General features: G+C 38.8%; 1 protein-coding gene, 1 long non-coding RNA gene and 1 pseudogene across 4 annotated transcripts; 2 read left to right on the forward strand and 1 right to left on the reverse strand.

Moving 5' to 3' along the window:
- Nucleotides 1–59: 59 nt before the first annotated feature.
- Nucleotides 60–22,773, reverse strand: nr2c2 (nuclear receptor subfamily 2, group C, member 2). Of its 2 annotated transcripts, none has more exons than XM_088332463.1 (15): nt 22,590–22,773; nt 18,200–18,287; nt 17,969–18,045; nt 17,695–17,895; nt 13,670–13,775; nt 13,391–13,570; nt 11,470–11,626; nt 11,298–11,388; nt 10,405–10,550; nt 9,117–9,279; nt 8,918–9,039; nt 7,150–7,289; nt 5,877–6,014; nt 5,702–5,807; nt 60–3,832 (listed from the first exon to the last, which is right to left on the reverse strand). In XM_088332463.1, exons 3-15 carry the CDS (start codon nt 18,035–18,037, stop codon nt 3,658–3,660), a joined length of 1,794 nt encoding a protein of 597 aa, XP_088188589.1. In that variant the 5' UTR covers nt 18,038–18,045; nt 18,200–18,287; nt 22,590–22,773; the 3' UTR covers nt 60–3,657. The 2 variants fall into 2 exon arrangements, with proteins under 2 accessions (XP_088188589.1, XP_088188588.1); XM_088332462.1 differs by having other exon boundaries at nt 17,969–18,064.
- On the forward strand, nt 12,792–12,959 carry LOC148370120 (5.8S ribosomal RNA; annotated as a pseudogene).
- On the forward strand, nt 22,275–25,292 carry LOC148370121 (uncharacterized). Of its 2 annotated transcripts, XR_015850089.1 has the most exons (3): nt 22,275–22,858; nt 23,393–23,616; nt 24,095–25,292. It is a non-coding gene; the product is annotated as an uncharacterized LOC148370121 (long non-coding RNA). The 2 variants fall into 2 exon arrangements; XR_015850088.1 differs by having other exon boundaries at nt 23,393–25,292.
- The last annotated feature ends 385 nt before the right edge of the window (nt 25,293–25,677 follow it).

A 25,677-nucleotide genomic window follows, 5' to 3' on the forward strand; every position in this document is an offset into this window, starting at 1 on the left:
CGACCGACACGCGTGCAAATATTGGTTATTGTTACAAATAAACAATAAAAAACACCCCACAAAACGAATATCTGTTTATTTATGGTAGTGCAGCTTCAACAAAGAGAGCCTTAAGGATTGAAATGTTAATACAAGAGTCCAGGTAATACAATGGGTTACATTTTCCATGAGGTAGAAATAAGGTTGCGATCATTTTTGCGTAAAACAATGACAAACTCACCTGTGGAAGAAAACTGTACATAATATACATACAGACGATCTCATACAAAAAAAGTCAACCCAAGATACATTCAAACCATAACAATGTGATGACAGGGTAATAATCAACTATCTTCCAAAATGAAAGAGTTCATAGTACATGTTTAAGTCACGACATTTATATCAACTTTTTTTTCCATAGAGCATTTAATAAAATGCAACGAGCCACTTCATGCAAAATGATTCACTATAAAATGATGATTAATATGGCAGACGGCATAAATATTGTAAAAAAAAAAAAAACGCTTAGAAACAACATGCACTCATTTTAATGAAATTACATGTACCGGTACAAAAGATCCCAACAACCCTTTGTATCAACAGTCTCGATGGGTTTCAAACCCTAATATTATCATCCTGTTTTTATTTCTTTTACCTGATTTAGATTATAATTTATGGATACTCATTTTTTTGTGGATTATTATACAAGTAAGAAGTAGATGCATAAAGTCTTAAAGACAATACAATGAGATTCTTTTTCCTTCTTAATACTAGGGAAACTTTCCCAACACAACTCTAAGTACACTTAGTATGCGACGAAAAAAATTGTTCAGAACAATTGTAGTTTTCAAAAAACGTGCGGATGAACGTCACAAAAACTGACAACAGTAGATAAAAGTGCACATTGACAACACTGGGTGTAAATAAAAAAAAAATAAGAAGATAAATAAATACACACAATCGGGACAATGATTTCAAAGACAAATAACGTGAAATAAAATAATGATTGTCCGAGAGGGTAAAGTGATAAGGCAATTGCTCAGGATAGTCAGGCCATAATATCAAAGCCGAAAATAAGTGCGTTCTAACACAAATTCAAGGGATTACGCAAAAACTTATATATATAAATATAATAATGTAAGAATCGCATCATTTGGCCATTCGACTGAGAAAAAAAAATGAAGCTGGAATAAATACATACAAGATATTATCAATAAACTTAAAAAGCGCTTCCAGATTAAGCATTGAGGTCTGTTGTGCTGCTGTTTCATGAGTACACACGTAAACCTCATAGACCAGGACTGGGAAAACGTTTAGACTCACAGCCCCCAAAGGGTTCTAAAATTTTGCACAGGAGGAAAAGTAATGATTGATAGATTTTAAGTATCCGCTGGTATAGTGTCTCTATATGCGTCATGAAAATGGTTTGGAAATAATAGAAATTAAAGCAAAATTATATAATAATATATTATTGTGAGTTAGTTGTTGTTTTTTATTTTATACAACATTGATACATGAAAAAAAGTACCAAAATATGTAACCATGGATATTTCAAACTTTTTCATTGTTGGCCTTTAGTGCTGCACACTTCAATGTGCAGTTAAACCACATTATTATAAAAATACATCGAGAGTGTGTTTTCCTTTTCAGTTCTCCTCTCTTTAGTTTATCCTTCACTTCTTGTTGGTCCATATCGGGGATACCAGGCCAAAATCATGCGAATTTGCGGAGGGGAAGATTATTAAGAGGACAGCATTCACGTGCACAGAGCATGCTCTGGCTTCGTTAAATAGCAATTACAGCTCCTTCTCCGTTTTATCCAAATTATTTATTTTATAACAAGTATTCCTTGGTCTAGTATCCATACATAGTTTAAGTATATATTTTTAATGAACATATATTTATAATTATTAATTAATTAAAAAAAAAAAAAAAAAAAAAAAACAGGATAGAGCAGGACCGGACCCAACCCGACCCGACCGTAATGACTGACATTTCAGGCCCGACCCGGCCCGAAATTGCCTCAGGTTCGGGTTAGGGCTTGGGCCATAAATCTTAGGTCTAATAGGTACCAGGTCAGCACTCGTTTATTTGTTACTTGTCATGATCGTTCTGTCCCCTCTCCAATCTTGTCTGTGCACTGTTCATTTTTTCATTTCTTTTGTCCCCTCGTTTTTAAACGAAAAGCTTAAATTTGTACTTAAAACGGATTGAGACCAAAACTAAAACGAGAAGCTTTGATGATACTATCCTTTCCATGCGTGGAAGCCTCACTGGAGTTCCAATTGTCAAGCTGGGAACGGATGGTGCACTCCCGAAAACGTTTTTTTTTTTGTGGTTTGAATCTACATTTTTTCCTGAAATAAGTGCATTGCAGTAAAAAGGAAAACATGATTAACACTGTTTTAGTATTACTGTAATCCCACGTTTTTTGCTGGGGTTGCGTTCCAAAAAGAACCTGCGATAGTCAAAATCCGCTACTGGCAACCTCTATTTATTTATGAAATACTCCATTGTTCATTGAAACCAAATAACAAACAGTATTTACAAGCTCAAGAATTTGTTTAGAAAACGCTGTATTTTATAGATGGTTGTTTTTTAGAAATAAACTTTACCTAAGACACACTGTACAGGAAATGCTGCCCCTACGACCCTAGTGGTTAAGGGATCCAATCAACCAACCACCACCACTGTGAAATAAGAATTTAAAAAATAATTTTGCTGCTTTATTGCACAACTAATTCCAAAAAGTTATATTTCGTCGCCATCGTGTGGCCGTTATTGGGAAACAAAAATGTGACGTAAAAATATTTTTTCCTTCCTTTACCAAAAACGGTTCAGAAATAGTGGGGCACGTCAGAGGGGTGCGAGAGGTTTTCTTCTTCCGAGGGAGAGACACGACAGAAAATATTTGAGAAGCACTGTTTTTGCATGTGGGGAAGTCCAACTTTGTAAGCGATAGAAAACATCTTCCGCTGCCTTTTGGGCCCACTCCTAGGTGATTCTGTCGGTCCAGAGCGTTTTGTTGACATAACGGCTTTTAGAAAAACTCAAAATTGAAAATTATTTGCGCATACTAAATGCCTGTTTGTCAAGCTGTTTTAAGTACGAGTACAACTTAGACCGTAAGGTTATTGACGCGCAGGCAGACACAAGCAGAAAAGAAGCAAGGTGACTATTCAGCAAATGAGAATGCAGAGCACAATGGACAATGAAAATCCGCCAAGTACCATAACCGCGAAAAGTAATCCATGATACAGCGAGAGATTACTGTATACACAACCTCATACATTGGAAAAATGAAATAAATAAAAGTGAATCGATGCGATCTGTACACTCAAAATTTAGAATCACTTCCACTAAAAGCACATGATCCGGTATTAGATACCAGTATGTACCACAAGGCAGTTCAGCATTTTTTAAACATACATTTGAAAATGCAGGCAAAACAAAAATGTGGACGTCCTTGTTATTATTTGATCCGAATAGAAAAGGGATTTTCTTTGATTGTATATCTCAATTGCGAGGACAAACTGAGCCTTTTACATCTGCCTCAAAAGTCTTTAAGATGGGCACAGAGAACAAGAACTCAGCGCAGGGCGCTCTTCGCAGTTCTGCGAGAAGCTCGGAATGAACTTTGAGGACATGGTGAGTACCTTCATAAAAACAGAAGGGGCATCACTCGGAAGGGTCAGAGTCCTGGCTGTTATACTCGGCGGTCTCCATCTTGAGGATGTACGGGATGATGCTGTCGATGGAAACGTTGCCGATCAAGCCAGTGAAGAAGAGCTCTTCGGTGATGCCCGAGTTCATCAGGCGCAGCGCCGGGAGACGGGTAAGGATGCGGGTCAACCTGGATATGTTCATACACAGACAAGAATAGGATTTTGCATTTTTGAATTTGGTTTCAATATGGAAAGACGATTGAGGGAAGGCTTTTTTATAAAACAAACTTAGAGACACAATTAGATGTTTGTTAGCTCTATAGTAACTTAAATCAACTTTATTCATACTTTAGCTGCTTAGAGGCAAACGTATGCTAGAAAACCCCCCACAAAAAACACAGCAATCCCCTATTTATCTCAGAGACCAGAAACCCCTCGCAATATTCGAAAATCTGCTAATTGGACCACCGCATTTTTTTTTTTTGCCGGCCCCCTGTTTGGAGCATTAGTTGACAAGGATAACAGATCGCAGCCGCATGGCTCAGTTCAGTTATGCAGTAAGGAAAAAAAGCCACCTTGCGTGACACAAATTTGCTCTCTCTGCCTTCGATCTGAAAAACAGCTGACAGAGGATAGTGGATCGCGGCCACATGTGGACCAAAACGGCACGCCTCCTGACAAAACTGCCTTCTCCCGGTCCCCAATTTTAGCATTATGGGATTAGGGAATATAAATCAAAGCGGAATGAGCACACTTCATTTGAGGCAGAAGAAACGGGGAAAAAAATCCGTCAGGCCCAACAAAAGCGCAATCTGCCGGTCCCTGCTCGCAGCAATATGCGATAAAGGATAATAGATTTCAGCTGCACTAATTCATTGGAGTTTGACACCCATGGAAGGAGAGGGTAAAAAAGAAAACTTAACTTTGGCACCCTCTATTGGTAAACGTAGTAAACATTTACTATTTCTAGTGATTTTTGCATGAATGGTGCAAAAAAAAAAAAAAATACAGACGCTGCCCTACTTGCGAACGCGATCATAAGTTGAATTTGTTCAAAACTTGCTTTAGTGCTATATTTTGTATGTTTAAGGTTTGTATAAGTAACCTGTATTGTTCTGTACTGAAAAATAAACTTTTCGAAAAATAATATGCTCCATTAAAATAATTAAAGTTAAGTTTAGCTTACTTATGGAAGATGAGCTTCAAGAGTTAGGCAACTCCCTCCGCCGTAAAATAAAGTGGCCGAAAAAAAGTGATCCAACCATTTTCTCAACCGCATCAAGCTTTCTTATTCCACTTTCATTTTAAAAGAAACAGCTCGCCTCTTCTTTACACTTTATACCAACCATATTGAATGGATGCACGTGACATTAAACAATAAAAATGTCAAAGTTATTAGCACACTGGAGAGACAGTATAGAATGTTAACACACAAACTAGGAAGAGGAAGGTGGATTTCTTCTTCAGGGTGTATTTTGGGTGAGCTCTCACAGCGCCACACGCTGGTAGCGGCAGAAAGAAGCACTATAGTACTGTCCTGTACTCGGAAAAAGGTGCACACAACACAAAAGCTAACTTACAGCAATGTAATTTAATGTAATGTAATGTATTGTAATGTATATATTGTAATGTAATATTTTTGTAATATTTTAATATTTGTAATGTAATGCAATGTAATATTTTTCGACATCCCGAAATTTTTTTCAGTATCTACCGTTTTTTGTAAGTCAAATAAGTAGGGGAGCGTCTGTATATGCTACCATTTTGTAGGTAAATAAAGATGCTCAACGCAGACTTGTAAAAGTCGAGACAGAGGACAAAAAAGCATTCATCTGCTAATTAGACGATGTTATCAATGTCACTTCTTAAGAATTTTTTGGCCAAATTTTAATTCAGAGGAGTCGTTAAACATTTTAACATCAAGCACAACACATTGTAAGTCTGAACTGTATTATAGCTTTGACTGTGGTAAACCTGCTTTTGATGATTTTAATTTTTGCTTTAAATCAAGAAAAAAAAATTCTCATTTAGGTCATTTTTTTTCAATATTAGAGTACCTGTAGGTATCTTCCGGATACGTTTTCTGTACATAGTCCTGCAACTCCATCAAAGCTTTCTCCTGGAACTTTTCCACCTGTCCACCGGAATCCACACCTGGGTGATCTGATGACATAATAGAATATGAGCGTGTTTCTTTTGTTTTAATTATAATTCACCGAAGCATCAACTCACCGGGACTAAACAAGACAATGGCCTTGAGGTAGGCATACTCGTAGCTGTCTGTCTCCAATCTTGTCATGCTGTTGCAGAACTCCTGAAACTTCCAGATGTGTTCCATTACCTGCTTCACTCTTTCTCCTGACAGCTTGTCTACAGGACAATAAGTTATAGTCAAGTCAAGTCATTTTTATTTGTATAGCCCTTAATCACAAAGAGTCTCAAAGGGCTGCACAGGTTATTACACAGACTATTTTTCAGACTATTATTACACCATCCCCTGATCTGGAACCAACATGAAGGGCAAGGAAAAACTCAAAAACCCCAACAAGAGGAAAATGAAGAAACCTTGAGAAGGGACCGCACATGTGGCACCCCCCTTTCAGGATTACCAGACAGCAAAGGATGTTGCAATCACAAATAATACAGAAATATTGTCCACGAAAAGTATAAGTTATTCATATGCTAGAGAGTAGAAGTGTGTTTTAAGCTTAGATTTAAACATTTCCACTGAGGTTGCAGATCGGTTCTGTGTTAACTTGTCACCATTCAATTTCCAGACACTATTTTTGAGTGATATAGTTGATAAGTTTTTAGATTAATATATTTTACTGACTAAAAAAAATACCTAAATAAGAAAATGCCAGAAATTTACATTGAAAAATACTGCTATACTGAAATGCTATTACATACAGCAAGCATTTATAAATCAATTTATTTATTTTAGTGGTGAAGATTTCTGAATGTAAGTTTATCTTCTATAAAAGTCTTTTTAGATATTCAGATTTTTTTTTTCAATTCATCCCAAGGGTCTGGTTTTAAATTCATGCGCCTTAAAGTCCAGTGTATAGTCCCTATATAAAACTATTAGGCAAAAGACTGTTTTGAAGAAGTCCGGAAAATATGATGTTATTTTAGAATTTAGCTTTCAGAAGATTTTACGTAAAAATATAATGTACAATTCAAATAAGGTGGCTTTTTACTTGAAAAAAAAAATCTGAAATATCGTCTTTTTTAGAAGCGGCTGCTATTTGAGAGTGTTTTTACAGCATGGTACATCCATTTTTAATTGACATTTAAATGTTCCACCTCTGATAGCATTAAGGTTATCTTTTTTTCACTTTCATTATTGCACAGGCCAGGAAAGAATAATATCAGTGAAATATAATGTGTGCAGATGATAGCCAGATTTAGACCAAAGAGAAATTTCATGGTGGTGGCTAGGTAGAAATTTATATACATTTTTGTGTGTGTCCTATTGTAAGATAAAAAGGTCAGCAGTTCCTACCGTCCTGAATACTGCTTTGAAGGTGGTTGACAATAGCAGCCAGGATAGTGGACAGGTTCATCACATGAGCACATTGAGCGAGACCCAGAGTAAAGAGCTCGTTCCAGCAGGCTCGTACCAAACTAGTGTTTTCTTCCTGCCTGAGAAAGACATATAAAAATACACGACAGGCTTCTCACAGTACACACTACTGTAAATTCCTGATGACAAGTGCGCACTGTATCTAAAGCAGCATGCTCAAATTTATGAGAAAACTTAGCCAATTCATGTCCATTATTTGAGGTCTGCTGCACACCTGATGTGGGGAATTTGGAGTTGATGCCTCTGGCTTCAGAATGCCAACAGCGGCATGGCCCCACACACCTGACCACACCTGTTTTCAGTCCTGTTGTTTATGTCACGTGCTTTCGGATCGTGTAACCATTCAAGATGGCAATTACAAAGACGAGCACATATTAACAACCGGGCCGAGAGAAAACGTGCCGAGAATTTTTACTCAACGGCGCCAGGGCAAAGATACTGTGAAGAATAGTGCCAGATTGCAACACAGACGTCTCTTTTTGTGTCGTTGTCATTGGTAATTGCATTGTAATCAATCATTGCATTCGTTTGTTATCGTTCCTCGTGTATTAAAGGAAACTTAAGCAACCTGACATAGGAGATAAAGAAAACCTTAACATTTTCGGATATATAACTTCTACTGCTGTTCAATTCAGATGCATACATTGAGGACTTGATTTGTGGGTTAAAAAGTGGAAATGTCGTGAGTATGTTGTAAATATTCAATTAAGTAGTTCCAAACATTAGTTTCTGTTATGTATTATATGAATAATGTTGACAAAAACACTGACTAATTTCTCTGAAAGGGCATCATAAATGTTTCCAGATATCACTGCAGTGTTTTGTATTTAGAGCGCATGCGTTGTAGAAAAAGCAGCTATCAATTTTCCCCGGTGCCGTCACAAAAAGGAGAATAAGCCGAACAATATTGAAAGCCGCAGTGTTTAAAATTTGACAAAAAACTAACAGCTTGTAGTCTGGAATTTGCAGTAAAACTGTAACCTTGATTTTTACAAGAGAAAATGAGCTTAACCCCTTACCGTTCCTGTACAATTCACCTAAAATTCCAATCCAGGATGTAAGTAAGTAAATTGAATGCTGATTCTGACCAGTTTGGAGAATATTGACAGTTTTGGTCTCTTTCGCAAGGTACGATTCTGGCGTTTTGTCCCAAACTAAAATAATCACTGCAATGCTACTAAAATTTAGTTGAGTTGGAACACACAGAAATAGAAGCTTATTCTGGCCTGATTATTGTTATTATTTTTGCAATTAACTGCCTACAAATGAGTGGCACGGGCATCTTATCTGGACAACAAGTGAGATCATAGCTTGAATTTGATCACAATCTAAAAAAACTAAACATTGTATTTCTACAAATATTTATAAGGGTAGGTTTAGGCATTTCCAAAAGTGACCATTTGGAGATAACTACTTTACTTCACTAAAACGCTTGCAAATTTGTATTTTACTTTGGCCAATGTTTTAGCCACAGTGAGTTTTAAATGTTAACATTTTCTTTCCAGGAATCAATCAATGGTCGTGCACACTTGCGCGTAACAACCGTGAGTAAAATTGAATCATGGATTGCCTTACGCACGTTATTTTCGGCTATAATTTGGACAGACCCCCGGAAAATGGCATATAAGGTACAGGGTAAAGTTATGCTAACTGCTTTTGGTTACACAACATGCATATTTGTCCTCACCCAAGGGCCAAGAAGGCAGGGATGGAACGTGCCCAATGCATTGAGAGAAAGAGGAGCCTTGAGGCAGACTCACAGATGTAGTGAACATTCAAATACTCAGGCATCGGGCTGGGCATGGTCAGCTAAAAGGAAGACATCGAGAACGGATTTTTGGATTATTAAACAGGAGGACGTCTATCGATTATGACTGATGACAAACCTTAAATTTGACGTGGCCGTCTGTGAGCAGCGGCCCTTCAACCTCAATGATTGGCGTTTCCTGGTCTTGGCCGATTAACTGAAAGGCAGTTTCACTGACACACTTATCTGCGACTCCGCCTGCTTCAGGTGCATTGAGCACTTTGGCCAGAGTGTCAAAGGCACTGTAAATAAAACGCACACACACTCACAACACTGAATAATTATCCACTTAATCTAAAAAAAATCAAACGGTCGAGTATTTTTTTTGTATTACAATTAGCATAGTTTGTTCATCAAAAGGGTTTACTGGCAAAGCTATGCGAACAGACAACATCAACAATTTAAAGCCCAGATGCAACGCTGGCAAGTTTAATCCAATGAAAAGCAATTTTAAAAGGTTATGTTACAATTTTATTTTACTGATGAATTATGTTTTTCATTTGATGATCTGCCATGTTATAAAAAACAGGTGCGATATAGCCCCCAAATATATATATATATATATATATATATATATATATATTGACAATTTAAGTCAAGATGAGTCATCCCAAAAATGTACCAGAATAAACCACATGAAAATTGCTAAATTCATAGATTAAATAAGATTATTGCATATGTAGAACATTGTGGTACTTAGATTTAAAGCTCATAGTACAAAGTAGTATATAGAAAATTATTTTAAAAAGCTACAAAAATATTGAATGAATATACTTTATGTATATATTTTGTTCCAACTTCATACACAGTTTACTTTTCAAGGTTTTGCAACTTCACTGATTTGCATCGTGCACTGTGTTCTAGATTCTGATTGGCTACACGGTCCCCCACTCATTATTATTTGACAGTACAGTAGTTATTTGTACCAATAAATAAATGAAAAACATTTACACAGTTCTTTTATTTGTTAAACATATGTTCGAGCCTGCAATTGGTCGTTTTTTTGTTTGTTTTAGTGTATAATAGAGTATTTAATTGTATAACAATTGAAAAAAATAAAAGTTTTCTTCTCCGTGGATTTTGCCCGTCACCTGTTGTTTTGGGAACTTAAAACCCGAAAAAATTAAGGGATTACTCTACAAGATTATTACATTTGTATACATTAAAGTACACTAAAAGTACATAATTCCATGTGTACTTTATTTTTTTCAGGTAAACTTGAGTATAATAGATCAAGAATACTTCTGATATATTACTTTTTCCTAGGATTCCCAATTGGTACCTTTTTTAAAACCAGTGTTTTCTACTCCCCTGGCTGGTCACATAGTTATGTCAACAATAAAATGTAAAGTGCTTTGCTAACTGACCGTGTTATCTCTCTGGTGTTTTTTTCATCATATTGGCAGTCTGACGAATCCCCGTTTTTCAAGTTCTCCTTTAATGAGTCGCTCAAGCTAGCCAGTGATGTCACCACATTCGCCAGTGTCCCAAGATCGCCGTGCCCAGAATCCATCTTAAAACAAACACAAGGGTTTCAAACAGTCAAGTCAAGTAACAATCAGTATCAATTTCATAACATTAACCCAAACCCTTAACACTTAAACCTATAACCCAAGGGTGGGCAAACACGTTCTGTCAGGCTTTGTAATCTGGGACGACAAATGAAAATGCTAAAAATATAATAATATACATAATGGTAAGTACTACGAATAACAAAATTGCAGTTTTTTTGGAGCCACTCTTGGCTCCCAGTGTCTCTGAGTTTTTCAAAGCATAAAATTAAATTAAGTGCTTAAAAACGGGGACCTATTGACAAAATTAATAAACAAATATGAAATTAAACATAACATGTACATTTCTGCATGTGAAAAAGTAAAATTGGATAGGTCTTTATTTTTTTCCGTCAGGGTTTGCCAAGGTATGGGATTGAGACTGCATCTGCAGATACTAAAACTAAAATTGGTCTTAACCCCTACCTACCTAACTTTCTAACCCTAACCCTAAACCATAACCCAAAACCGTCAAATCCAAAACCCAAAACGAATCCCTTACTCTAAATCCTAGACCTAAACCCTTAACACTAACGTTTTAAGAAGTTTTCGTACAAGTGAGAACACCAAAAACATCTTAAAATTGTGTGAAATGAAATGGCCATTTGAAATAAATGTGTGCCGCTGTCAATTGCTACATATACAAATATATGTATATACTGTACATATAGCTTGAAAAAATATACAATTACAAATATCAAGAGTGTTACCTTTGAGTCAGTTGTAAGCAACAATGTTCCCTCACTCTGCATGACAGGCTGCTGGATGTTAACCAGCATCCCTTGGTCCAGCAGACTCGATCTACAAAGGACTTGCAGTTATAATCGCGTAGGGCGCATATCAAAAGGAAAACTCCCTGCTGAGAGTTACGTGGTCGCAAACCTGGAGCCGTCTGCCTCTGTGTCTGAGATGAAGGTTGGTGTGGCAATAAGGGGACTGTTGATGTCCTTGCGGATGTAAATTTTTTGGGTGGAAGGTGCACAGTTGATATGTTTCTCTCTGGGCACAACATCAGCAGGCTTCCTCTCACTCTGAACGGCTGAAGGAAAAAATAATTTGAAAAAAGAGATGTTTTCCCGTAGATTTTTTTGAGTTTTCTAAAAAAAACACCTCATTTTTGGAGTCAAGTGTTTTGTGGGGTGTGTCAGACACCTTAGATTGGCTGCAAATTCACCAGACTACAGTAGTTTGGGTAACAAAATGCAAAAAGATGGCGCTCTTAAATTAATTTTAGTTCATTTGGTGTAGCTCCAGTCATGGTTTGGTTGTAATAGAAAAAAATGATGTTTTTTAAAATTCTACACTTAATAAAAAAACAGTAATGAAATGTGTCAAGAATTGAAGGTTTTATTTGTAAATACTGTGACTCAATTTATTGTGTTGCTCCTGTTGATCCATTGTTATCTGCCGAAGGGACATTTAAATTGCAGTCGTGCAGGCAGACAAAAACTAACAAAAGATCTAATTCTTAGACTATGGTATTGCCAACTGATTCAGAATATTTTTTAGCAAATTTTAGTGACGAAAAAAATATAATTACATGAATATTTTATTGTTTTATTATTCCTCTTTTCTGCATGTAAAAATATCAGCTGCCCGGAGGGTTGGGACACTACAGTTGATGCTAACTGCTACCAAGGAAAATGCTAAATTCCATGACATGTGCTTAAGATGAAGGCTTTTGTATACAGTGGGACCTCGCTACTTCTCGGTTCGACGTTTGCGGCTTCAGAGCTTCGCGGTCTGTAATGGTTAAAAAAAAGAAATAATAATTTTTTTTTGAAGGGGCGTCGCTACTTTGCAGATTTTCACTTTTAGCGGGAATCCCCCTCGGCCGACAACCCTAGCACGGCACGCCGTTCTCATTTCACGGCGCGCGGTTTCAGTGCGGCTTCCGCTTCACCGCCCCCCCTTAGCCCCACAGGTCCCCCCCAGCTACCCCTTTCCCCCGCGGCCGCCCGTCCGTCGGCCGGAGCCGTCGAGGGCCGTGTAGCGCGCGCGAGGGCCGCTAACAGCGGCCTCCGCGCCAAGCGCCCGACCCGCTCGGCTTGTCGCGGTGTCGTGCGTATCGCGCCCGAAAGTACCCGCACCGCGGGTTAGGGGCTCGCTCGCGGGAGCGACCGAACGGCACCCACGGTGTGGCACAAGTATACACCCTGTCGTGAATTTGTCTCCGATCGTCCCGGGCGGACGTAAAATCGCCCAGCTCTTAGCGGTGGATTACTCGGCTCGTGCGTCGATGAAGAACGCAGCTAGCTGCGAGAACTAATGTGATTTGCAGCTGCGATTGGCTGGGTTCAGGGTGTCCTCTGCCCACTGCCCGGAGATGGCTGGGATGGGCTCCAGCCCCCCCACGACCTTAATAAGGATAAGCGGTGCAGATGAGATGAGAATGTTTTTTTGTTTTTTTTTGAAGGGGCGTCGCTTCTTCACAGATTTTCACTTATCACGGGTGGTTTTGGTCCCCATTAACCGTGATAACCGAGGTCCTACTGTATTTGCTTTATATACACATTTGACAGCATAAAGACATGAATTGGTACCATAACTAGTTGAAATAAATACACTTAAAAACAAACATTAAATAAAAATAATAAAATATACAGATAAACTTAATTAATATGAATAAATACATCAAAATATAATAAATTGAAAATAAACTTGAAAATTAAAATAATAAATAAATTAATAAAAAATAACTGGATAACTATACAATTAAAAAATAGATAATGAATCACTGAATAAATTCCTAGACTAATACATAAATAAATGTAATTTCTGCTGTACTCAGTGGTTGACTCACAGTCAGTCTTCATCCCCATGTTAAGGCATTTCTTCAAGCGACAGAACTGGCAACGATTGCGATGGTGCTTGTTGATGACGCAGTCTTGCTTACTGCGGCAGCTGTAAGTCAAGTTTTTCCTCACGCTCCGCTTGAAGAAACCCTTACACCCCTCGCAACTCATGGCTCCGTAGTGACGACCTAAGCACATACGAAGAACATGACTGCTAGACTCACTTGGTATGACTTGAGCAGTTTAACATGACCTTGAACTAGACCTCTGAATTCTCAATGCTGTACCTGAAGCTTTGTCTCCACACACAACGCAGTATTCCACCGTCTGCGGTCGACCCAGTTCAGTGGACTGGCCAAGGAACTGCTCCATTGACAGTGGATCTGTGACAATCTGAAAAGCAGAGTGGCATAGATTGAATGAGATCTTGGGGACGGGCATATATCTGCGACGTACAGTCAGGAGAGGCAGGTGAGGCATAGCATCACCTGTCATCGTGAAGGTATTCAATTTTAAATATATTGAGGGCTTTTATTTATTTGGTGTCAAAGGTTATTTCTCATTGAACGTTACAATTTTGAGATTTTATTTCTTCAAAATTGTTGATTTTTCACAACAGGAGTGTTATTGATTAGACTGTAACATTTGACTGTGCTGAGCTTCTCCAGATGCATTGTGAGGAAGGCTATTTTCTTGCCTTATCGCAAAGGATTCTGATATGCCACACACCTCAAGACTAAAATACTATGACCCCCTTTTCAACAACAGAAAAGAGGAGTACCGTATTTTCCGCACTATAAGGCGCACCTAAAAGTCTTAATTTTTTTCAAAAGCTGACCATGCGCCTTATAATACAGTGCGCCTTATATATGGCTCAATATTAAATCGCAAGGTCTCGCAACTTATGCAACAGCCGCCGACTCGATTTTCCCCCGAACGTGGAGTATTCCGCGGTGTATGCTGGGATTTATATACCGGCGTTTCATTGGCTAACCAATGTGTCAAACAAACATCATTTGAATCGATCGCTATTGGCTGAAGTTATTCGGAGCCTCGGATTGGCTAGAGGGCCAAAACAAACCCTGCAATTGGCCGAAAAAGATGTGTCAATCATCCGTTAAATCGATCGCTATTGGCTGAAGTTATTCGGAGCCTCGGATTGGCTAGAGGGCCAAAACAAACCCTGCAATTGGCCGAAAAAGATGACTGAATAGCAAGCTTGCTAAACTACGCCATAAAGAAACATGTTTCATTAGTCTGTATTTGTAAATATTTTACTCTCCTGGATTTACTTCACTCACGGTTGTAAGAAGACCATGATTGCGTATCATTATTAAACATGAGAACTTAGGTGAGCTATGCGGCTTTATATTTTCCAGGTATCTTGTTTTAGAACGATCTTGATGTTGCTGTGATGAGTTGAGTGAATTAAACTCAATTCCAAGTGTTTATTGTCATATGCACAGTAAAGTTGCGAGCGAAAAAGAAAATAGAAACTAAGGAATGGTTGGCATTTCTTAAATCCCAAGACTTTAACCTTCCTAATGATATTTGAAATTATGCATTTGAGTGACATCGTACGGACACCGCATCCGCACGTGTCTACGACACGTATTTGCTTCTTTGCAAGCTTTGGAAATGTTAAGGGGGTAATCAGTTTGACTGAATCATCTGACTGTTTTGTCGACGTTCCCATTGTAGCGCCTTATAATCCGGTGCGCCTTATCTATGGAAGATATAGGACCAAAAACTATTTTTTGGGGGTGCGCCCTATAACCTGGTGCGCCCTATAGTGCGGAAAATACGGTACTAAACATATAGGTGTACTTTAGTGAGTGCAATGAGGTACAGTGCATCCGGAAAGTATTCACAGCGCTTCACTTTTTCCACATTTTGTTATGTTACAGCCTCATTCCAAATTTTATTAAATTAATCTCTTATCTCAAAATCTACACAAAATACTCCATTATGACAATGTGAAAAAGGTTTTTTTTTTTACTTTTTTTGAATTTATTAAAGATAGAAAACTAAGAAATCACATTTACATAAGTATTCACAGCCTTTGCTTAATACTTTGTTGATCCACCTTTGGCAGCAAATGCAGCCTCAAGTCTTTTTGAATATGATCCCACAAGTTTAGCACACCTATCTTTAGGCACTTTTGCCCATTCCTCTTTGCAACAAGTCTCAAGCTCAATCAGGTTGGATGGGAGACGTTTGTGCACAGCCATTTTCAGATCTCTCAATGTTCGATCGGATTCAAGTCTGGACTCTGGCTGGGCCACTCCAGTACATTCACGGAGTGGTTCTGAAGCCAATCTTTTGAGATCTTGGCTGTGTGCTTTGGGTCGTTGTCCTGCTGAAAAATGAACCTTCGCCCCAGCCTGAGGTCAAGAGCGCCCTGGAGCAGGTTTTCATCCAGGATATCTATATATATTGCTGCATTCATTTTTCCTTCTATCCTGACTAGTCTGCCAGTTCCTGCTGCTGAAAAACATCCACACAGCATGATGCTGCCACCACCATGCTTCACTGTAGGGATGGTATTGGCCTGGTGATGAGCGGTGCCTGGTTTCCTTCAAACATGGCGCCAGGCATTCACACCAAAGAGTTCAATCTTTGTCTCATCAGACCAGAGAATTTTGTTTCCCATGGTCTGAGAGTCATTCAGGTGCTTTTTGGCAAATTCCAGACGGGCTTCCATGTCCTTTTTACTAAGGAGTGGCTTTCGTCTGGCCACTCTACCATACAGGCCTGATTGGTGGATTGCTGCAGAGATGGATGTCCTTCTGGAAGGCTCTCCTCTCTCCACAGAGGAACGCTGGAGCTCTGACAGAGTGACCATCGGGTTCTTGGTCACCTCCCTGACTAAGGCCCTTCTTCCCCGATCGCTCAGTTTAGAAGGCCGGCCAGCTCTAGGAAGAGTCCTGGTGGTTCCAAATGTCTTCCATTTGCGAATAATGGAGGCCACTGTGCTCATTGGGACCTTCAAAGCAGCAGAATTTTTTCTGTATCCTTCCCCAGATTTGTGCCTCAAGACAATCCTGTCTCGCAGGTCTACAGAGAGTTCTTTTGACTTCGTGCTTGGTTTTTGTGCTCTGACATGCACACTCAACTGTAGGACCTTATATAGACAGGTGTGTGCCTTTCCAAATCATGTCCAATCAACTGAATTTACTACAGGTGGACTCCAATTAAGCTGTAGAAAGATCTCAAGGATGATCAGTGGAAAAAAGATGCACCTGAGCTCAATTTTGAGCTTCATGGCAAAGGCTGTGAATACTTATGTAAATGTGATTTCTTAGTTTTCTATTTTTAAATTCAAAAAAAGGAAAAAAAAAAACGTTTTCACATTGTCATAATGCAGTATTTTGTGTAGAATTTTGAGATAAGAGATTAAATTAATACAATTTGGAATGAGGCTGTAACATAACAACATGTGGAAAAAGTGAAGCGTTGTGATTACTTTCCGGATGCACTGTATATTTGTTTGTTTTGTAAAAACATAGTATCATTGTGACTTTATTTCTGAGGGAATGGAACACCTAATTATTTAATGAATGCTTACATGAGCAAAACATGAAGATTGTACTGTGAAAACTGTATGGTGACTTTGTTTTTATGTGTGTAAATCCTAACACACGCTGCAATGGTAAAAAGATGACTCAGCTGCAACTACAATAAAAGACACCATATGCATCTGTCAAGACTCTTTGGGAATTCAAAGTTTGCTACATCGTTATATTGAATTTTTTCATAATTGATGATGACGTATCCATTGAGGCTTCAATTCAAATTTAACAGCACATAGACTTCATTTATGAGTAATAGTAAAATAATAAAATTTGTTTCATATTCTACAGTTTATGTATTGCTTTCTTTCTCTGCGAATCGGATGATGAATAAGATCTCGATTCATTCATTTCCAAATGTGACAGTCCCTCACCAGATTCAAACATCACGTCACTGGCACAAATTATGCCCAATATAAACAAAGCAGACTCATTTGTAATCTTGATTGACTGGTTGACATTTATTTGTTTCCTTCTTTTCATCCAATGTCCGAGAATTTATTTTCAAGCCATTTTGTTTCACAATCGCTGAATTTAATTTCTATTTTCTTTATTTTGTCTTTAAACAGAAAGAAAAAAGGGCTGATGTGAAAAAGGGTTATCTTATTCCGGTCCTCTTGACAGTTTTTAGTAATAATTGGATAATGAAAAAAAAAACCTTGTAAAATTAGATATGAAATCAAAGTATTCCTTGCTTATTAGATAGGAGGTTGACATTTTTTACATTGAGTTGTTGTCACCTGTATTCGTCCAGGCAACAGGTTATCTGCAGATGTAAAGATGAGCTGCTTCGTGTTGTGGTTGTTAGGAGAAGTCAGAATAATTTTCCCTGCCCCCGAACTGTCCGACGTGGTCAGAATGAATTGCTGCTTGGGAGCACTGGAAGTATTCATGGCAGTCACAATCTGTATCTTCTGACCACTCTGCCGGTCCGTTACAAACTGAGAATGGAGAGTGAGAGTGTGGCAGATGTAACAAAAGAGTGGGCAAAGCTGGAAGTGGAAAATGCTGAACCTGTATCTGTTGTGCTTTTGCTGGAGCTTCGCTAGCCACAGCCTGAAAGCGCTGAGGTGACTGACTCATCGCCGGGTCTGTTGGGGACAATGATTCCTACAATTTGAAAATCATTTCAACACAGCAGATCTTTGTGAAGTAGCTAAAACAAGTGTTTTGACGTTGTTGGAGCGTGTAAGTAAGTGTATCTTATCCGAAAATCACTTAACTGCATCAAAAGGCAACACTTACCTTTGTTTCGTACTCAAAGTCTGCTTTCTGCTGAGAGAACAAGTTCAGGTTGGTGGCCATGATGAAGATGTATGGCCATTAGTGAAGACTGTTTGGAACAGTACAAGATACATAATCACCAACAAACGTGAATAGCACAAAAAGAGCAGATATAATATTTGGGATGGTGTTTTATGAATTTGTTTTTGGTACTCAGGTTTTACCAAAATTGACCATGTTTCATATCTTACAGAAGAAAACTATAAAAGCAAACCAGGAACAAAAAGATGATTGTCTTTGAGGTAATTTTTATTATTCCCATTTTTTTTTTGGGTGAATTAACCTGTTTGACATTTTGGTCGGAATTTTGACATCTACATCATGATACACCATCTTGTTTACATTGAAAATATAATTGTAAAGAAAGAGGTGAAATACTCAAATTGAATCAATAAATAAAATGAATCAAACTAATTCAATATTTGGAGACAATAAAGTTCAATTGTGCAATCATTCAATTTGTACAATGATTATCTTGACAAAAATAAGTAAGACTGTTCAGATAGTTTCTAAGAAAAGTTAACAATATTTAGCATAATATTTTTACTTAAAATTCCAATTGTAGGTTACTTTTTGTAAAAAACAAACAAAAAAACAAGACAGCCTCCTGACTACAACTATGCATACGGTTAAGAAAATAAAATTAGATTTTCGAATCATGTGAAAAATTTGTACAAAAACATAATAGGCAGAAAAACATTGCAGTGCAACAATGAGACACCATTAGACTTTTTGCACAATTTCATTGATTATATTTATTGCTTATGTTGATTCGATTTTGTCTATGGGCACCCTTGAAACTTCCATTGTAGCCTGGTCATACGAGAAGGGGAATAACTCATGAACGACTCCTTCTCAAGTTATTGATTTTTGTTATGTTGTATTTTTTTCTTTATTTTATTTTGTCCTTGTGTAGGTTTCAGATCAGGGATCTGGTAATAGGGGTCTGGGCAACTCTTTTGAGACTCTTTGTGACTTGACTAGACCATTACCTCGTTAAAAGAGGGCACAAGACTGAAAACAAATAATCCAAATCTTGCCTATGTATAGAAAAATGAGTATTCATATTTTATTTCTTGACTTATTTTGGAAATATGTTCCTGATGAATGTCATGGCACTAATTGTCATTGCACCGATTTTCTTGTGCACTTGGGCCAGTCTACAAGCATTACTTTGTACGTTTTCTTTAAATCTTACTTTTCTCTTTCTTTCTTTCTCTTTATTGCATGTTTATCCTGGAGTGTCACGAATAATCTTGTTGTCAACAATTTTTGCTACTTGTTTTTAAAGATAAGCCCTAATGCCCCCGATAGGCAGGTGCCTTGCATGGCTGCCTCTGGCCATCGGTATTGAATGTGAGTGTGTATGAATGGCTAAGTGTGAAGCACATTGTAAAGCGCTTTGGGAGGTCTTAAGTGACTTGAAAAGCGCTATATAAATGCTGACCAGGTTCCTTTTAAAAATTAGTATAATTCTTAAGATTGCCTATTCTTTTATTTTTGCTTTAAAGTCTGTTATTAGATGTCTATCCTGGAATGTCACATCTAATCTTGTTGTAAATAATGTTCACTAGGTTGTTATAATTTACAATAAGGACAATTCTAATTATAAATATCACATATTACTTTTTATTTCAAAAAGTGTGTCTATTCCATTAGCACTTTTTGTGATCATTTTATTTTATATATATATATACAGGGAGTTCAGAATTATTAGGCAAATTAGTATTTTGACCACATCATCCTCTTTATGCATGTTGTCTTACTCCAAGCTGTATAGGCTCGAAAGCCTACTACCAATTAAGCATATCAGGTGATGTGCATCTCTGTAATGAGAAGGGGTGTGGTCTAATGACATCAACACCCTATATCAGGTGTGCATAATTATTAGGCAACTTCCTTTCCTTTGGCAAAATGGGTCAGAAGAGGGACTTGACAGGCTCTGAAAAGTCAAAAATAGTGAGATATCTTGCAGAGGGATGCAGCACTCTTAAAATTGCCAAGCTTCTGAAGCGTGATCATCGAACAATCAAGCGTTACATTCAAAATAGTCAACAGGGTCGCAAGAAGCGTGTAGAAAAACCAAGGCGCAAAATAACTGCCCGTGAACTGAGAAAAGTCAAGCGTACAGCTGCCAAGATGCCACTTGCCACCAGTTTTGCCATATTTCAGAGCTGCAACATCACTGGAGTGCCCAAAAGCACAAGGTGTGCAATACTCAGAGACATGGCCAAGGTAAGAAAGGCTGAAAAACGACCACCACTGAACAAGACACACAAGCTGAAACGTCAAGACTGGGCCAAGAAAAATCTCAAGACGGATTTTTCTAAGGTTTTATGGACTGATGAAATGAGAGTGAGTCTTGATGGGCCAGATGGATGGGCCCGTGGCTGGATCGGTAAAGGGCAGAGAGCTCCAGTCCACCTCAGACGCCAGCAAGGTGGAGGTGGGGTACTGGTATGGGCTGGTATCATCAAAGATGAGCTTGTGGGGCCTTTTCGGGTTGAGGATGGACTCAAGCTCAACTCCCAGTCCTACTGCCAGTTTCTGGAAGACACCTTCTTCAAGCAGTGGTACAGGAAGAAGTCCGCATCCTTCAAAAAAACATGATTTTCATGCAGGACAACGCTCCATCACACGCATGCAAGTACTCCACAGCGTGGCTGGCAAGAAAGGGTCTAAAAGAAGAAAAACTAATGACATGGCCTCCTTGTTCACCTGATCTGAACCCCATAGAGAACCTGTGGTCCCTCATCAAATGTGAGATTTACAAGGAGGGAAAACAGTACACCTCTCTGAACAGTGTCTGGGAGGCTGTGGTTGCTGCTGCACGCAATGTTGATCGTGAACAGATCAAAGCACTGACAGAATCCATGGATGGCAGGCTTTTGAGTGTCCTTGCAAAGAAAGGTGGCTATATTGGTCACTGATTTGTTTTTGTTTTGTTTTTGAATGTCAGAAATGTATATTTGTGAATGCTGAGCTGTTATATTGGTTTCCCTGATGAAAATAAATAATTGAAATGGGTATACATTTGTTTTTTGTTAAGTTGCCTAATAATTATGCACAGTAATAGTCACCTGCACACACAGATATCCTCCTAAAATAGCTAAAACTAAAAAAGCCCCACTCCAACTTCCAAAATATTCAGCTTGGATATTAATGAGACTTTTGGGTTCATTAAGAACATGGTTGTTGTTCAATAATAAAATTAATCCTCAAAAATACAACTTGCCTAATAATTCTGCACTCCCTGTATATATATATATATATATATATATACTGTATATAGGGGGCAGCACGGCGGCGCAGTGGTTAGCGCGTGTGCGGCACAGTTCTGAGGTCGTGGGAACCTCCTGCGTGGGTTTAAATCCAGCTCCCGGCCTTACTGTGCGGAGTTTGTATGTTCTCCCCGTGCTTGCGTGGGTTTCCTCCGGGCACTCCGGTTTCCTCCCACATTCCAAAGACATGCATTTCAGGTGAATTGGCCGGTCCAAATTGTCGCTAGGTGTGACTGAGCGAGCCAGTTGTCTGTCCCCGTGTGCCCTGCGATTGGCTGGCAACCAGTTTAGGGTGTCCCCTGCCCAATGCCCGATGACTGCTGGGATGGGCTCCAGCACCCCGCGTCCCTACTAAGGATAAGAGGTGCAGCTGATGAAATGAGATATATATATTAGATAGATGTATTTATGACTGGAGTGTTCTATTCCATTCCATACTACTCCCTTGTGGATGCAACTTTACCACACGGAAGTATGACTGACGTCATCATGAAAAGAGTTGTTAAGGGAGGGGCCTATTGCTAAATGACGCATTTGATTGGTCCAACATTATTCCAACAAAAAATATATTTCCATGCATTGCGAATCACAACACAACAAAATGGCTAATTTGGCCAGCAGCCATGAACAGTCGGGACGAGTATTCAACATCGAAATATTATTCCGCAGTCCCTAAACATTACTAAAGGTGTGCTTATACAAAATTATAAACATTGGATGAATGGGAAGTGAGTGGGGTAGCTGTCCCACGACATTTCCGCTCCATTTGTGTCGCCGGAAAGGCAAAGGTAGAAAGGTCGACTCGCCAACGGCTAGCTGCCAAAGCTAGCAAAACACAACCACAACAGCGGCGAGTGTGCACTGCATTTACAGTAACGCGCTAGCAATTTATAATTCCGGCCATTAACGCAACGCGTACACTGGTGTAAAACCAGATGGCGGAAGGCGCGGTCCCTTTCCCCGGCTTCGTCGCAAGTCACATCCTGAGGATGCTAGCATAACCCGCTATGTTTATCATGCGTGACGTCTCAAAGCTTTTCTATTCTTTTCATGAAGAGGACGAGCCTTACCTTAAACAAAGGAGTGAGGGGGACTTGGGGGCAGTCCGATATTTTATAAAATTGATTGTTTTGATTTTTTTTTTGCTGTTAAAGGTCATAGTTCGTGACCCGTTGATGGTTGGCGTTTTTCTTTTTTTTCTATTTTTTCTTCTCTTCCTCCGTCGCGTCCTCTTGCTCCTCCTCCCGGCGCGTGTGAGCTAGACAGAGGTGACGTCATCGTGTCTACCAGTAAAAAGACACGCGTGTCTCCGTGTGAGTCCGGAAATGATCTGTTTAATGTGCGTTAAAAAATTATCTCAAATATTGTGAATACGCTTGATTGCTATTAAGATTTTCGAGAAGGGTTGTTCAAACCTCACATTGTGTTTGCTGTTAAACGTCATATTGAAATATAATATTGTGAATGTGCTTGATTGCTGTTGAGATTGTCAAGATTGTTTTCTGTTATTAGTGTCAATAAATTTGTTCAAACCCAAAAAATCTATAAATCAACCATGTTTCACTTCAAAGCCCTCCCCTTTTTCCTTTCATCTCAAATTTGAATTGTCTTTATTGTCGTTGATTACAGCTTAGTGCTAATTATTTACAACAATATTAGGCGTGGCACTCCAGTATAAACATGGGAAAAAACTTAAAGCTAAATAATGTTCTGATGGCCAAGCAATATATTTACAAGGTAGTGCTTGTACAATGGCTTGTTAGCTCATCAGAAAATACTGCAATGAAAATACTGTAGTGCTATGGCGTGACATGTAGCAGCAATACTGTCATAGGTTGTCAATTTAAGTTTTATTTTTTGTTCACAACCATAGGCAGAATGAACTCAGACTTGTTTTCTGGATTAACAACCCATGCTTCAGAATGGACTTTGAGAAGAACAACGGAACATTGGCATTCCCTCTTCGTTTACGTCCATCTCAGCCAAAGAACTTAGGCCGTTGGAATGGGTGGAATGACTGTGCTCCTCGATGGACAGTTCCCTAACGTATAGAGGTCCCATCACAGGGACCACAAATCTTCAGCGGATTACAACAAAGTCTGATAACATGAAGTTTTGTGATTGTAATTAAAACATTCATGGCTATGTATTAATCATGATTAACCGATGCTCCATGATTACAAATGTGCCGTGTTGAGGCCATTTATACGTACAGGCTTACTCCGTTTTACCTGTCTGCCCCCATTGGCTCCAAAAACAATCTTAAAATAGCTAACCTAGAAACCAGTTCACACCGGGCACACCGGGGAAGGCTGAGCTTTCCGCCATATCAAACCACTGGGGTGTGATTTCAAAAATCCGCAGGTTGGGGAGCATTCTCCATTCGGGACCTGGTGCTGTGGAATGCTCTGACCTCTGAGATTTGATTGGCAACCTCAGTGGAAGTGTTTGAATCTAGGCTTGAACATACTTTATATATTTATAAATTTATATTATATAGCTTATGAATGTCCCATATTTCATGTTGCTGATGTCCGTGTACTATTTGTTAATGTCCTTGCAACATCCATTGCAGCCTGGTCATCCTGGAAGGGGGATTATTGCTGTGGAATGCTCTGCCTCTGGAGATAAGATCTGCAACCTCAGTGGAAGTTTTTAAATATAAACTTAAGACCCATATTTATTCAATAGCTTATGACTGATGGCCACCTCATCCTCTTCTTTTCCTGTCCTTTCCGACTGCCCGGCTGGTGGTGAAACTAGGGAGATGGACGATTCAAGATGAGTCAGCAGACCAGTGTCTGGACCTGAGACATGTCAACGTCTGCATCGACCAGCCAGCAGAGATGGGAACCCGCGTCGTTGCTTTCATGGAGTTTTTGGACTATTTTACTGGCTTGAGGCATCATTGCTGTCATACGCTTTCTGGACAAATTTTACATATTACCTAAGTTTTCTTTTTATTGATGTTGCCCCTGTTTTGTGTATTTTTACCCAATGCTGAATCTATTGCACCCCGGTCCTCCTGGAAGGGAAGGAGGATTGCCACTTGTAAGGCCCCTTCTCAATGTTTCTTATTTTCCTCATGGTGAGGTTTTTGAGTTTTTCCTTGCTCTTATGTTGGTTTGATATCAGGGGATGGTGTAATTGTAACCTGAGCAGTCCTTTGAGACATTTTGTGATTATGGGCTATACAAAAAAATGTGACTCTGTTGGACTCTTGTTTAATCTTTCTTTTTATAATATACATTTTTGACATTTCTTCCGTTTACAACTTTTGGAATTATATACATATATTTATCCTACAGTTGACATTAATATGTTATAAGTGTTCTCAGCCCTTTTTGTAGAGTTTTCAGTTTGTAAGCTGTTCTTCAAGGCCATGAGTTGTTTTTTGTACAGTCTGTCTCACATACCAATGGGTGCACCTTGACCTGGAATAATCTGTGCATGCAATAACTCAAGTTGTTTTTCACCAAAAGCCTTGAAAGAAGAAAGGAGGTGTCCAGAACAGAGGCCAGCTGTGATCATCGGGCGGAAAGCAGGCCTTGCGAAGAAGATTAATTAACTCCGCGTAGCAACAGTTAGACGGCAGTCTTAACTAGTTAGATAGAACTCCTCCCTTCAGAAAGTTGAGACTCATGTACGATAGGGCGAACCTTAATAAAAAGAGGAGAGGGATCGGAGATTTCTTCAGAGTGAGTGAGGAGATTTGTAACAGCCCGGTCTCCGCCGCTCTCATTATAATGATTAATAAAATAACCAATTCTCTATGACCGATTCTCTAAGTCTTCTTTGTTTCAGAGCATTTTATTATAAATGTTGGGGACTTAAACCTAACAACAACCCATTGCCAATTCACTTGTCTCGTTCAAACGTATCAAGTCTCAAGCAGCTGTTTGCACGGCATACAAAAAAATTGCAGGGGAAATTTCTCAAAATGCTTGGTAGGCTAAATGTTTGAATAAGTGAACAAGGATCCGTAAACGTGATAAAGATAATCTACTCTGCATTCACAACAGATGATAACATGCTATGAAATAATTTATTCCCCAGGGCTATCACCACACTAAACAAGTGCACAATACTGGGGAGATATATGTAACGGGTGTAATAATAACTTTTGTTTTATTGAAATTCCTGCTGAAATATGTGTAT

This window comes from Urocampus carinirostris, chromosome 3 (genome assembly GCF_059441175.1).
Source record: "Urocampus carinirostris isolate Australia breed hairy pipefish chromosome 3, RoL_Ucar_1.0, whole genome shotgun sequence".
In the NCBI taxonomy this organism is placed as follows: domain Eukaryota; kingdom Metazoa; phylum Chordata; class Actinopteri; order Syngnathiformes; family Syngnathidae; genus Urocampus; species Urocampus carinirostris.